Source organism: Peromyscus maniculatus, chromosome 9 (assembly GCF_049852395.1).
Source record: "Peromyscus maniculatus bairdii isolate BWxNUB_F1_BW_parent chromosome 9, HU_Pman_BW_mat_3.1, whole genome shotgun sequence".
NCBI lineage: Eukaryota > Metazoa > Chordata > Mammalia > Rodentia > Cricetidae > Peromyscus > Peromyscus maniculatus.
The window spans coordinates 116484090-116498653 of record NC_134860.1 but is presented as its reverse complement, the minus strand read 5'-3'; the positions used below and the strand labels follow the sequence as shown (position 1 = coordinate 116498653).

General features: G+C 38.4%; 1 protein-coding gene across 3 annotated transcripts in view; it reads left to right on the top strand.

The window, feature by feature from the left end:
* Uggt2 (UDP-glucose glycoprotein glucosyltransferase 2) overlaps positions 1-14564 on the top strand; it is a 126960-nt gene that overhangs the window by 14273 nt on the left and 98123 nt on the right. For all 3 annotated transcript variants that reach the window (XR_013042611.1, XM_076545563.1, XM_076545564.1), the window contains 4 exons: positions 5943-6043; positions 7275-7374; positions 10606-10666; positions 13083-13174. Coding sequence is in view for 2 of the 3 variants with exons in the window: in XM_076545563.1 (XP_076401678.1) it covers positions 5943-6043; positions 7275-7374; positions 10606-10666; positions 13083-13174 (354 nt within the window). In the remaining variant the exon portion in view is untranslated. The remainder of the gene's footprint in view (positions 1-5942; positions 6044-7274; positions 7375-10605; positions 10667-13082; positions 13175-14564) is intronic.

Sequence of the window (14564 nt, the reverse complement as noted above, 5' to 3'; positions counted from 1 at the left end):
AACCTAGGGATGGCACCACCCACCATGGGCTGAGCCCTCCCCCATCAATCACTAATTAATGGGATTAATTAGATACCCTGCATCTAGATCTTATGGAGGCGTTTCCTCAGTCAAAGTTCCCTCCTTCCAGATGACTCTAGTTTGTGTCAAGTTGACATAAAACTTAACAAGTGAACGTACCATTTTATATGCACACTATTGACTTTATTTATTAAAGAATTTGCAGACAGCTAATGTCAGAAAGCTAGAGAAAGCAAACATGAAAAACACAAAAATGTTAATCCTTAATTCTGCAGCTAGGAGACAACTGTCACTGCAGTAATGTTTTGGATCTTTCCAACCTTTCTACACACATTTTATAAATGAAATCAATGCCTACAGAGTATTGTTTGCACAGTGGAACTGTATTATGCACTTGCTTTTCCAACATACTACGAGAAAACTGCCTCACTGAATGGGACTTTAAATTATTTCCTTATAATTCTAATTTTCCTTGGTACAACTTTCAGAGAAAAAGTCAAGATATTTGTACTTCTTGAATTTTGATACATATTTGTTAATTTTCCTCCTAAAATTTACTAACATATCTGCACTAGCATGTAAATATATGTTTCCTAGAACTGTGCTAACAACATACTATTTTTAAAATTTTTTGTCAGTGAATGAAATGATTCTTTACAATTATTTCACTAACCTGAAACATTTTGTAGTTTGAATTCAGGAATAGTCATCTATTGTCAGTTTGTTCCAAGGATTAGCTTTTTTTCATATATTTATTGGACGATGAGTTTCTTCTCCAGTAAATTGCTTATTCCTGACCTCTGGTTTTTTTTTTTTTCTTGCTGTATTTTTGCCAGGTTTTTGAAACATTTTTCCATGTATTTGAATTATTTACTATCAAACTTTATTTCTTTATTAATCCTTAAAATTGAAATATATTCATTTTACTATTGTGTCTAAATTAGTATTTTGAATTCCATTTCTAATATGGCATTGCGTCCCCAAAGTAATTAGCAAAATAGAAAGTTGGAACTTTTGACAACTTTTATTTAGGTCACAGTGAAATGTATATTTCTCCTCTTTTAATCAGGAAAAAAATGGTTCAATAAACAAAGCCTCTAATTTTATAGAACTAGCTAAACCTTGAAACTATGGATTAATGAATATAACAAACCAATGATCAGTTATCAAGTGTGCATTATCCTGTGGTGTTTTCAGTCAGTCCTACCGTCCTCGTTACTGCTCTGTTGCTGTGAAGAGACACCATGGCCAAGGGAACTCTTAGAAAGTACTTAATTGGAACTTGCTTACAGTTTCAGAGTTTTAGTCCATTACCATCATCTCAGGAAGCATGGCAGCAGGCAGGCATGAATGCTGAAAAAGTGGCTGAGAGCTACATCCTGATCCATAGGTGAGGGGTGTTCAGAGTTCAACACTGGGCTTGACATGGGCTCCTAAACCTCAAAGCCCACCCCAGTGACACACTTTCTCCAACAAGGCCACACCTCCTAGTCCTTCTCAAGTAGTGCCACTCGCTGATGATAAGGATTCAAATCTGTGAGCCTGGGGGCCACCCTCTTTCACCAGCACCCCGCTCTTCCTGTGCGCCCTGTGGTGCTGCCCTCAGGAACTAGGTTTTCAGACTTGAATGTGGTGACTTGTTTATGACTGCGTGACTTAGTTCCCACGTAGGTTACTAGTAAGCTGTACAGTGTACACACTTACACAGTATCTGAAATGTGAAGATTATAAATATTGTAATACTAAAATTTTATAATCATTTGTGACAATTAGCATCATATACATGTTTAGTACAAATGAGGACAAGAGAGGCTTGGGCATTGGCTCAGTGTGTAAGGAGTGCTTACTCTTCCAGAATTCATATCCCATTTTTACTCTATGAAAAGCCAGGCTTAAACCCAGGCTCATAGGGGCTCACAGAGACCGAACCAACAGCCAGGGGTCTGCATGGGACTGGCCTAGGCCCTCTGCACGTGTTACAGTTGTGTAGCTTGGCCTTCTTGTGGGACTCCTAACAGTGGGAACAGAGCTGCCTCTGCCTCTGTTGTCTGCTTTTTGGACCCTTTCAACCTTAATATTAGAGGAGGTGCCTGGTCCCACTGGAACTTGGTATGCCATGGCTGGCTGATATCCACGGGAGGCCTGCCCTTTCCTGAAGAGGAACAGTGGAGGAGGAGTGGACAGGGTAGGGGGCTGGGGCAGGCTAGGGGGAGGGAAGGGAAACTGTGTTCAGGATGTAAAAACAAAAAACTAAGTAACTAAGCAAACAGACAAAAAGCCAGGCCTAGGCGTGTGTATATAACTCCAGTGCTGAGGGATGGGGCCAGGGAGAGGAGGCTTGCTGGGGTTTGGTGGCTACCAGCCTAGCCAAAATCGGCAAATTCCTTTCAGTGAGATGACTCTGACTCAAGAGACTAGGCAGAGAGTGTAGAGGCAGACTACGGACATCCTCCTCTGGCCTCTTCATAGTCACACATACCTGCATACACATGTGCACACACCCACACAGAGATGCACAGAGAAATGAAATAATAAAAATAATGATCAAGTTATTATTTGTAAACTTGGCATTCTTATGCCAAGAAGAAACTATTGATCAAATTGAGTTTCTATTGAGGGAAAACGTAAGTAAAACAAGGCCTTTGGGGGCCGTGGCGTTGCTTGGTGTGTGGAAAGACTTGCTGTAAAAGCAGAGGACCTGAGTTAATCCCCAGACCCAGGTAGAGAGCCACGCATGACCACACAGGCATCTATCACCCCAGTGCTGTCCGGTAGGGACAGGAGGACTCTGGGTCTGAGTGCTGCTGCCTGTCTAGGGTCAAGTTCACTAAGAGACCCTGTGTCAAGGAATAAGGCAGAAAAGGAGAGGGCAAACATCTGTTGTCCCCCTGACCTCCACACATGCATGTACACATCACACATGTGTGTATATACCACACATGTATACTCTACCCCACACTTTTAAAATTAATAATGTGATCAACAACTTCATGTTTTGAAATAATTTATCATACTTGACCCAGATTTAATGGTTTATAAAAATCTTGAATAATCTTGAAGAAATTTATGCTCTATAAGAGTAATTTCCACAAATTTCTTAGTCTTAGATTGCTTAATTTTATATATTCATATGATTTTATATATTTATATAATTTTATATACTCATATAAGTAGGCTTTCAATAATTAAAATACACCCCCCTTTCCTGCCATCCGGTTTGAAGATGAAGAACAGAGTGCTCAGGCCTCTCACTCAGATGAGGCTAGCCATAATATTATGTATGCATAGTCTACATTACTAGAAAGGAAAATTAGTGAAACCTGAATGAAGGCAAGATTTAAAAAAAAAAATGTTAGGCCGGGCGGTGGTGGCGCACGCCTTTAATCCCAGCACTCGGGAGGCAGAGGCAGGCGGATCTCTGTGAGTTCGAGGCCAGCCTGGGCTACCAAGTGAGTCCCAGGAAAGGCGCAAAGCTACACAGAGAAACCCTGTCTCGAGAAACCAAAAAAAAAAAAAAAAAAAAAAAAATGTTTCTATTAACACTTTAGGTCTTAATTGCAAATTTACTTAAGGCACTGAAGTTGTTAATCCTGGTGACTAAGATAATGGTGTAGCACAAGGGTAATATTTTTGTATACTAAGGCTACATACATGGATTGATTCTATTTTTAGTGTTTTGGCCACACAAGGTACTGGTGCATTTTACAAATAAGTAAAGTATTTATTCAATAGACAACAATATGGTTTTATTCCATTTCTCAACTGTATTGTAATATGTTAAAATCTATAGTTCTTTTAATTTTTAATATAACTTTATGTGGGAATAAGTTGCATGCCTTAAAATATTTTTTGGAATTCTAAATTGTTTTATAAAGGGAAAATATTCAGAGTTCTTCCACAGTAACTCAGTTACTCATTTCAAAACAAAAATCCTGAAGTGTTATATGATACAATATATACATTGCTTGAATTAGTAAAAACAAAACCAAAAAAAGTATAAATTATGATTCTGACTAAGAGCTGAGTAGACAATTCAGTCTGTGAAATGCTTGATGTGCAAGAATAAGGACCTGAATTCAGTTCCCAGAATCCAGGTAACACTCTCTGGTGTGATGTCATGCACTTGTAATCCAGACCCTGGGGAGGCAGTCACAAGAGAGTCCCTGGAGCTCACTGGCCGGCCAACCTATTGATTGAGATCCAAGGTTTATAAGGCAGCTGCTCTTGGGCACCTCACTGCCATCATATTGGTTTGACACAGACTGAATTTTCTCTCTCTCTCTCTCTCTCTCTCTCTCTCTCTCTCTCTCTCTCTCTCTCTCTCTTAAATAGCATAATGGATATGCATTTGATATAGTATTTCTCACAAAGAAGATATTACTCAATTAATATAAAGTTATTTTTTTACCAAATCTTTTCTCCATTTTAGTATTAGATATGTTGAGTTCATATTACTAAGCTTTTTCTCGGACATAAAAGTTTCAGTTTTGGGCTATTTAATATCTAAGCACAATATCAACTAAGGAGATAAAAAAGACCCAAAAAATGGAGAAAAAGTCTCCTAGAATTCAGGAGGCAGTGATGACAACAGCCAGGTTGATTTACCTGATTTTGAGCAAACACTTCCTCCTCCTAATTTCATGTGCTCTGACAATTTGGATCATATGAATAATACTTATGCAAATTTAAGCCCTCTTTCTTTGCCCCACCCCTCCTAAGCATCAAATACAAATTATAGCCCTCATTATTACGGGGTCCTTGTTGTAAAGACCCCCCCCCCATCTGTTTCCATCCTATGAGAGACAAGGAAGAAGGTGAAACCGCCCTCTTCACTGTAACCCTCGCGGGGAACAGGAGAGGTCAAACCTTGGGTTAGGCCTCAGTAGCACAGTGCTTTTCAGTGCGGTCAGGGCGAGGCCCAATTCAGAAGAGCCCTTCAGTCACATCAGTCCATTTCACTTTCCTGGGCATGTCCCCAAGCAGTCACAGGCTGTAACGCCCAGCCGCACCCGGTAAGGTGCAGTTGCGTCTCCAGCTCCTGCTGCTTGGGCGACAGGCAGAGTCGGCAGCAGTGCAGCCCATGGTGCATGCTTGCGTGTTTCTAGAGTCTGAAGAGGACTCTGTAGTTGGGTGGCTTTGTCTTTCCTTAAAATAAACATTTGAAATAGAAGTTTTTCCTATCGTCAGACCAAAACGTGCCTTTTCTCTGAGTTTTTATATATTCAGTGATTCCTGGTGTTTCACTGTTATACACTGGCTTGTTTATAATAAATAACTGTGAGCCTAAAACAAATTCTACTTAAACAAAGGGTACTATGTCTTGATTTCATGAGCAATGCAGGTTAAGACAATATTTATATGATGTGTACAGTAAAATGTCATTTGACTACATTATTCTTTGATCCTTAAAAAATGCTTATAGATGTTTACAATGGAAAAAGTTACTTCCTGGAGCTTCTTATGTAGGTCAAGGTGAAACTTGAAAGAACTAGAGTAGACACTAAGGCTGCCTAAGTCTCATCTAGGATTCTCACCTTTGGTGAAGTTTGAAATGGGAAGCATTGTTTGTCTTTAGTTGTAAAATTGTTTGTTTTCAAATATAGAAACAATGCGTATAATTTTTAAGAGATTGAAATAAAAAATGGTAAAGTTGGTAATTCTACCATCTTCCTGGCATCTCTTACACATGTGTTATAACTGAGATCCCATCACTTCAAATTTTTTGTTTTATGAATTTTAAAGGAGACATATTGATCTTCCTCAATAAGTTCGTGGCTATACCTCTATCACAATTTGTTATTACCCTAATTCTGAATGATTAACTTCTTTCTAATTACAGGAAAGAATTTCAAAAGTATATTGCTTATATCATAATTTGTGGTAAATGGTGACAATTAACATTACTTAATGTTCTGATGCAGAGAGATACATTCAGATCTTAAAGATAATCTTACAGCATTCCAAAAGTACTTGATTGAGAGCAGTAAACAAATGATGCCTTTGAAAGTCTGGGAATTACAAGGTACAACATTTTGATTGCTTCCAACATTACACTTTCTTAACAGACCTGTTTTTCTAAATAAACTCCAATAAGACATGATTTATTACTTTATAAACAGCCATCATTAATTATGAGAAGAATATAAATTCTATTACTTTGTGAGTATATGTTTTAATGAAAGCATTATCAAGTCATACTTTAAAAATTATATGAAACATGGCTATTTGATACTATCATTCTGAAAGTATGAATGTATTTACATTCTCGAATACTAAGCCCCACTTCAGAGTCTGTGATACTGATTTAAAAGGCTGGTATAATGGCTCATGCCTGTAATTTTGGCACTTCAGAGGCTGAGGCGAGAGGATTGATACAAGTTTAAGGCCAGACAGGTCCCACCATGTTCTCAACCAGCCTGAGCTACCATGTCAGACTTTGTTTCAAAGAATCTATCTACTCCAGGGATCATTTTCTCCAGGGATACAGTTGCTAACCTCCCACCCCTACGCATTCAATAACACTGATTAAACTCAGTGAGTGACCCACAACAGAGACCTGAGATCAGAATGAAGACCGCTTGAGAGAAGGTATTCCAGTGGAAAGGGGGGGGTTAGAGAGAGTGATGGGTAAAACAAGTGAAGATCTATTTATCTATGTATTTTGTGTATTTTGAGTACTTACCTCCATGTACATCTCCATGCCAGAAGAGTGTGGTGGTATTTCACTGCCCACCTTTCCACTGAAGCCCTTCTTTCCCAAGAGGTCTCCCTCCTACTGTGTGTGTGTCCATCCCACTACGTTTGTTAGGTTGTTTCCGTGAGCTTGGGTGATAGATACTACTTCCTGGAACACGGCCGGCTTACCAGGGCTGAAGACTGGTACCCTCCCTCGTAACCACTAACTTGTCTTGGTGCTCTGTTCATCAAGCCTTTGCCACGTGTCTCACTCAGCTAAGTATAGAAAAAAATAGCCTATGTTTTTATAGCAGAAGCCATATTATTTATGTTTGCACATGTCATTTTTGATAGTATATTTTAATTTGTGGAAAACATTCATAAAAGTCTTAGGTCATACCCTACTTTAACTTAAGGAGGAAGTTTTTGATTTAAAACTTTTAAAAATGCTAAATACAATACAATTAACATGTGAATATGTGGGAAGAAATGTTGAGTAAAGAGTTATATTGAATGGAAATGTCTGAAGCAGTAACATTACAGTAGATGCACTAGTGATTTTGGTTTTCTTCTTCTAGATCTTAGTTTTCAAGCAGCCTCTCAAATAGTGTCCACTCCTGTTTATGATGCCATAAAACTAATGAAAGATATTTCACAGAACTTCCCCATAAAAGCCAGGTATGTTGAACTTTGTTGGTATGATTAGAAGCAGATGTCTTTCCATTAAGTGAACTGTGTGAGAATAACTGATTCATAACACGAAGATGTCAATTCTGGCTTTTCACTGTTTGTGCTTAGTTTTTATTAGAGTAAAACATTGGGTCATATCTGCAGGTATATTTTACTACAAAGAGAATTATTAAATTAGAGGCTAATTTAATAATTCTCCTTGTAGAATTATTTATTTATTTATTTATTTATTTGGTTTTTTTTTTCGAGACAGGGTTTCTCTGTGTAGCTTTGCGCCTTTCCTGGAGCTCACTTGGTAGCCCAGGCTGGCCTCGAACTCACAGAGATCCGCCTGGCTCTGCCTCCCGAGTGCTGGGATTAAAGGCGTGCGCCACCACGTCCGGCAAATTATTAAATATTATTAAAAAGAAAAATATTTTAATTCTTTTAGTAAGAATCATGAGTAATAAAATATTTTTGATCAACAAATAGAAAATATTTTTTTCATTCTCTCATGGAAGATAATAAAAAGTATTATTCTAAATAAATGATCTGTACTGCCAAATCATTTTCATGTGTTTTGGATTTCAAAATTAGTAACCTTTTAAATATATATAAAATGGTATGTAATACTTTTTTCTAATAAGATATGTCATTGAACTGTTTCCAGGAAATACTGTCTCCTTAAACATACTTTTCATTTCAATATATAGTTCATTTACATATTCAGAGTGATCAGGATACAATTTCAGATTTTGTGGGGACTTACAAAATAACACGATTTTTATGCATCTGTATTTTGCTTAGGAATGACCAAGTGTAATGTTATAAGGAACAAATGAAATTAAGTAAACCCTTCATATTAAATGAATATAAATCTATATTAAGATAGAAGCACCCAACAAGTCACAAGAATATGTGACACAGAACTTCCACACGTCCTAGGAGCAGCCTGTTCTCTTGACTCATCGTTTTAAGGATTGAATAGTAAATCTTTTTTCTCAAATACTATTTTGTCCATTTATTTATAGTTCAAATTAAAGCCCCCCCCCCCGAAGCTGAGAACTGAACCCAGGGCCTTACAATTGCTAGGCAAGTGCTCTGTGCTCTACCAGTGAGCTAAATCCCCAACCCCAAATTAAAGATTCTTAAATGAAGATAGCTTTACATTTGAAAGGTAGATAAATAGTATCTTTTGGACACAAGTGTAGCTAGAGTTTTCCTGCCTTGCCCACAGTCAGGACAAATCTCTCTCACCCGCCAGTCCCACAGCTGCTCAGACCCAACCAAGTAAACACAGAGACTTATATTGCTTCAAACTGTATGGCCGTGGCAGGCTTCTTGCTAACTGTTCTTATAGCTTAAATTAATCCATTTCCATAAATCTATACCCTGCCATGTGGTTCGTGGCTTACAGGCATCTTCACAAGCTGCTTGTCATGGTGGCGGCTGGCAGTGACTCCTTCCTGTTCTTTTATTTCTCCTCTCTGTTAGTCCCACCTATACTTCCAGCCACGGCCAATCAAGTTTTATTCATTGACCAATCAGAGCAACTTGACATACAGACCATCCCCCAGCACAGCCAAGTGCAGACCATCTCAGACACCTGCACTCAGGCTTGCGGTCCTAATTATCCTCTATGCGGATCTGCTGGGTAAAGCCATGAGAAACCCAAGAACGGGCTCCCACAGGACATACAGAACATCCCACAGCACACAAGAGATCCAAAATATGTTTTATGGCCCTCTGAAAATAGAAAAGTTTGTGGGTTGTTTTTTTTTTTTTTTTTTTTTTTTTTGAAGTTTTGTGGGGTAGGTTCTTGCTGTGTGGCCTAAGCTGATCTCCAACCTATTGCCTCATCCTCTTAAGTAGCTAGAATTACAGGACTTCACACTATGCCTGCTGCAGACACTTTCATTAGTTTACTAATTGTAGAAATGTGGAGTTCCATTGTGACATAGTAGCATAATGTGCTTTAATAATATTTACACTTCAGACTCAGCCCGTTTTCAATGGAGAAGAATTTGAGAAGTTAACACTCTTCAAATACAAAGCATGAAATATGTGTATATGAAAATATATATTTAGCCACATGACTTTTAATTAATAGTAACTTCTGAAATTAGCTCAAATATAAAGAAAAATAATTTGTTTTAATAAAACAGTTAACTATTGACTGCTAGAATGTAGTTATGAGCTACCATACCCTCTAACAGTCTTCACTCACTCTAGATAACTTTCCTCTATGCACACACTGACAGATATGATAATAACATTTGTAGGGATTTTACAGGTTGAAAACATCTATAGAAAAATGTTTTTAATTCTATCTTTAAGTTGTAAGAAAATGATAAAGTCATCTAGAGCGGCTAAGAGGAAGTCAATGTGACCATCTCTCCCTGTCTCTGAGTCTGTATCTGAAAACTTGATGAACTGCATTTGAAAACACTCAAGAATAATGGTCTCTTCATTGAACTTAATCAGACAACATCTTTATACTTATTTAAAATAATACAGTGCATGAGCTATTTACATAAGAGAATATTGGGTATTCTAAATTAGACTATTTATAATATGTAATATTATAATACACAAAATTATATATGTAGGTTACATGCAGTTATGAACTATTTTTAATGAGGAGTGTGATCACCCACACATAGATTTTTTTTGTTTTTATGGGGAATCCAGGAATCAATCCTCCATTTATACCAATGGATGACTGTGTTTCCTGTGTTGGTTAATCCCAGATTAATCAAAATTCTTACATATTAGTGTTTGTAAACAAAAGTAGTGGTAAATAAGCTGTGTAATACTTGATTCATACAGTGGAAGTATGTGAAGTTCTGAGTCTTCATTCCCTGTGAAGAAAGTGCAATGTCAAACAAAACACAGTACCATTCTCAAACTAGGCTATGGAAATAGCCTCTTGAATCATTTGGAAAATAAATATTTTCTAAAGTATTATGTTACATTGAATTAATGATTATTCCTAAACACTTAAGGAAGAACTAGTTTTTTTTTTTTTTTTTTTTTTTTTTTTTTTTTTTGGTTTTTCGAGACAGGGTTTCTCTGTGTAGCTTTGCGCCTTTCCTGGGACTCACTTGGTAGTCCAGGCTGGCCTCGAACTCACAGAGATCCACCTGGCTCTGCCTCCCGAGTGCTGGGATTAAAGGCGTGCGCCACCACCGCCCGGCTTAGTTTTATTTATTTTATTATATAATGTATTTATTTTCTCAGATCGCTGACAAGGATTGCTGTAAATGAACTAATGAGAAAAGAAATAAAGGAAAATCAAAAGGTTTGCTTGAATTTCTTAAAACGTTTTTATTTACCATATGTATTCACTTTTTCACAAGTTAGATCTTTTATTTTAATGCAAAGCAAGTGTTACTGCTTTTTTTTTATTGTTGAAATAGTTCAAAGAGAGAAGATCAGGTTCTGAGGCTTAGAAGGAATAAACTCGTGTTAAACTACTATAACATCCTTAGTATCCAATAACAAGTAAGACATAGTTGATCAATAATTTGATAAGATTATTCCAAAAGGTCTGTTAACATTTAAACATCAAATTATATTAATTGTGTTAGTACTTGCAGTTGTATGTTAGTAGTTCTGATGCTGGTCGTAGCCTAGCTCCATGCCATATAATGGTTTCTCTTAAGTAATATAATAACAGCTCATATTATGAGTGCTAAACAGTGTTAATTTACTTCCTCACATGAAAAGATGTCTTAAGGTCTCTATCACTGATGGTATGGCTCTGGTGCTCCACAGTGTCAGGAAGTGTTTGTAAAACACCAGCTGGCTTTCTGGGTAGTAAGATGGTAGCCACAGCTTGAGGCTGTGTATTCAGAGACAGATGCCAGAAGAGCGTTCATAATCACATTAATCCTCATTAAAGCTACCCTGAGTACTTCAGCAGACTTTGACATGTATCTTATGGACCAGGACCCTGTCTTATGGCCATCTTTTAGCAGCAATTCAGCTGAGATCCATTTGGATAAGGACTCAGAGGCTTCCAGTCTGAGTAAACAGGATCAGCTGAGGAATTAGTGAGGCGAGGTAGCTGTGGCTGGTTCTGTCTTTCTGATCTTCCAGCATTCACCCCAATACCTAGCCCTGGGTTTGTTTTATTTAATAAGACCCTTTAAGATTCATACTACACAGAAATTGATATCCATGTCCAAGAAGGTGATGTGAAATCACAACAGGAAGAATTCTGGGAAGGTGTAAGATATAGAGAGAAACTGTTTCACAAGTAAAAAACCACAATTGCAAGTGACATTGGAGAGAACTGACCTTGTAGAAAATGCCACATAAAACACAATGGCAAGGAATAAGAAATGGGGAGAAAATAAAATAGAAATGAATTGCACAGAATCCAAGAGGAAAACATGAGTAAAAAGCAGATAAAGTCTGATAAGCCTTACATAAGAGTTCCTGAGATGGAAAAGGAGAAAATGAGCAAAAGAAACACTTAAAACTACGATTAAGCCGTGCTACCACAGGGCCTTACTGATCTGGCTGGCTGGCTGGCTGCTGTCTGAAGCCGTGTTGATGTCTGCGTCCAGACTGCCTCTGAGGGCCTTGTCCGGGTGTGTGGTCCCACTGCAGCCAGGAGCTGTATTTGAGGTCTGAGCTGTCGCCAGAAACCATATGGAGGGCTCTGGTCCATGCTCCCCTGACTGAAGAGGAAGGAGGCTGAAAGGAAGGCACAGCTGAAAGGGAGAGACAGGGAAGGCTTCCTTGACAACCCTTCACCCCCACCTCACCCCCAAAGTGACAGCCTGGACAGGAGGCCATCAAGGAGAGCTCTTAGGAACTGTTACGGGGATGCTGAGGTGTGACTCTCCACTGGCAGGGACTCAGCCTTATTTGAGGGGCAAGAGTTTGACTCTGCTTCAGAGAGGACATAAATAACACAAATTGGACTTTTTTTTCTGTTCTTTTTTTCATTTTGGTTTTTTTTTGGGGGGGGCATCACAATGGTGGGAGGGTGAACATGGAGGGCCTGGGAGGTGAGTGTGATCAGGGTGCATGATCTGAAGTCCCCAGAGATCAGTGGCAGTGTGGGGTGGGGTGGGGGCTACAGTAGATCTGTGTATGAAAAGGTGCCCTGTGTAGCTGGAACACTGACCCAGGTTGAGCAAACAAGGCCTGGGGTGTTGCAGTTTATCGATTGTGGTGTAATGGAAGGACAGAACTGTAAATGGCTACAGACTTCTCAAAAAGATCATTCAACATGAAAGAACAGGTCGACATGTGGAGTCCTCTTTTAGAACCTAAAGAAAGCTCTTTTAGGTAGATATGTGCATGCAGGCTACAAGGAACACTGGCCATGCAGAATTGAGAGTTGCTAAGGAGGCAGCTCAGGGTTAGGACACTTGCCTTGCAAATGGCTGTGCAAGGCCTTGCCTTTGATCCCTGCAGCAACCCGCAAATGTGCATACACACACACACACACACACACACACACACACACACACACACACACACACACACACACACACGAAAAGGGAGAATTCCCTCCAGAAGCACTATCCGAGGTGTTCTTAGGAAATTTCTTGAGGCAGTAACTAACTGAAGATATTGCAGCCACGTAACTGGCTGTTGTTCCAGTTTAAGCACCAACCTTGTGTGGATCCGATGTGTTGTAGCAGGTCTAAAACAGTAGCCACTACTGTTGGGTAACTGTTATTTTGCTTTCTTTCAAGGACCTGCGAGACAGATTTGAAATTAAGCCAGGTGATGCTCGTCTATTTATAAATGGCCTTCTTGTTGACATGGATGTTTATGATCCTTTTAGGTAAGTGTTAAATTATTAATCTAAATTATGACTTGTATAAAGATACATATTTTTTTGAATTTACTATTTGTCAAAATGCAAAACCAATGATTTAAAGATTAAGCAAATATTTTGATGCACAGTTTTACACATTTATAGCTATAATGTGATATTTTGGTTCCTTTATATAATGATTAGCACTTGGTCACCTCAAACATAATTTCTTCACATTCAGAACATTCAAATCCGCTGGTCTCTGTTTTGAAATATATAGTAAATTGATGTCACTTGTCGTCCCCTAAGTCTGCTGTAGCACATTCGTCCTGACCCTGTCTTGGTGCCTGCTCTCCGTCCTCTCTGTCCCTTCTCTTATATGCGGTGTTTCTTATTATGCTCTTCCAAATGTACCAGTGCAGAGTGTCCTCAAGTCTCAGAACTGGGAGAGATCTTGGAGACCTGGTGGCTGGTAAAACATATTATTTCATTATTCTAGACTGCTTTCATTTTAAAATTAGGTTAATGTTTAACAGGAATGTTCTTTGGGACTGAACTGAGCAGCTCTGGGACTTCTGTCCTTCAGATAGGAACTGAGAACAGCATAAGGTGTTTCCCCAGGAGAAAGAAATTAACATAGATAACTCACATTGTTTGTGCCTGTCAGTTAGAATGTTGGGTGCCATCAAGTTTCTTAGGGCAAACAGAATTAGTAACCAGAAGTAATCTGAGGTGGAATTAGGAAGTTCTTGGTTTCAGTGCCCACTCACCTGGAAGTCAAGTTCTGGTCAAACGGAAGAGAAGTAGAACAGAATGTTTGTTATTCTTACAGAGAAGCATAAAATTACAGTTATAAGTTGATGCTTGAAACATACGCTAACTTCATTAAGTTCATTTAGTACTTTAATTCTCTCATTCAATTTTAATTCAAAGAATGTGCTGCTATTGAGCTGAAATTTATAAATTTGTAAAAGTGTTTCAGGTGCATTTTATTAACAGTTTGGAAGCATAGAAAAATGCAGCTCCCTTTCTCCTCCACCCACCTACCCACCCCTTGTGTGTGTGTGTGTGTGTGTGTGTGTGTGTGTGTGTGTGTGTGTGTGTGTGTATTTGATAGTCCATTTAGACTATCCATCTTGAAGTTTTATTTTAAATATGACTTTTCCCTATAATAGATAAATTCTTAGAACTAATAGCATAAGATATATAGGATAAACGCTATATGTAGAATATGGAAAGTCTCAGACCTTGATCAGTAAACTTAAGAGGTACAAAAATTGTATTTATGCCCAGGAACAGTGATACATAGATTTTAGAGTGTTTTCTAGGACAGTGTCTGGGAAAGCTACATAGTAGGAACATTTCCATGTGTGATTGAGAAACGTTGTATGTTCTTCAAGGAATCCCACACCCTGAC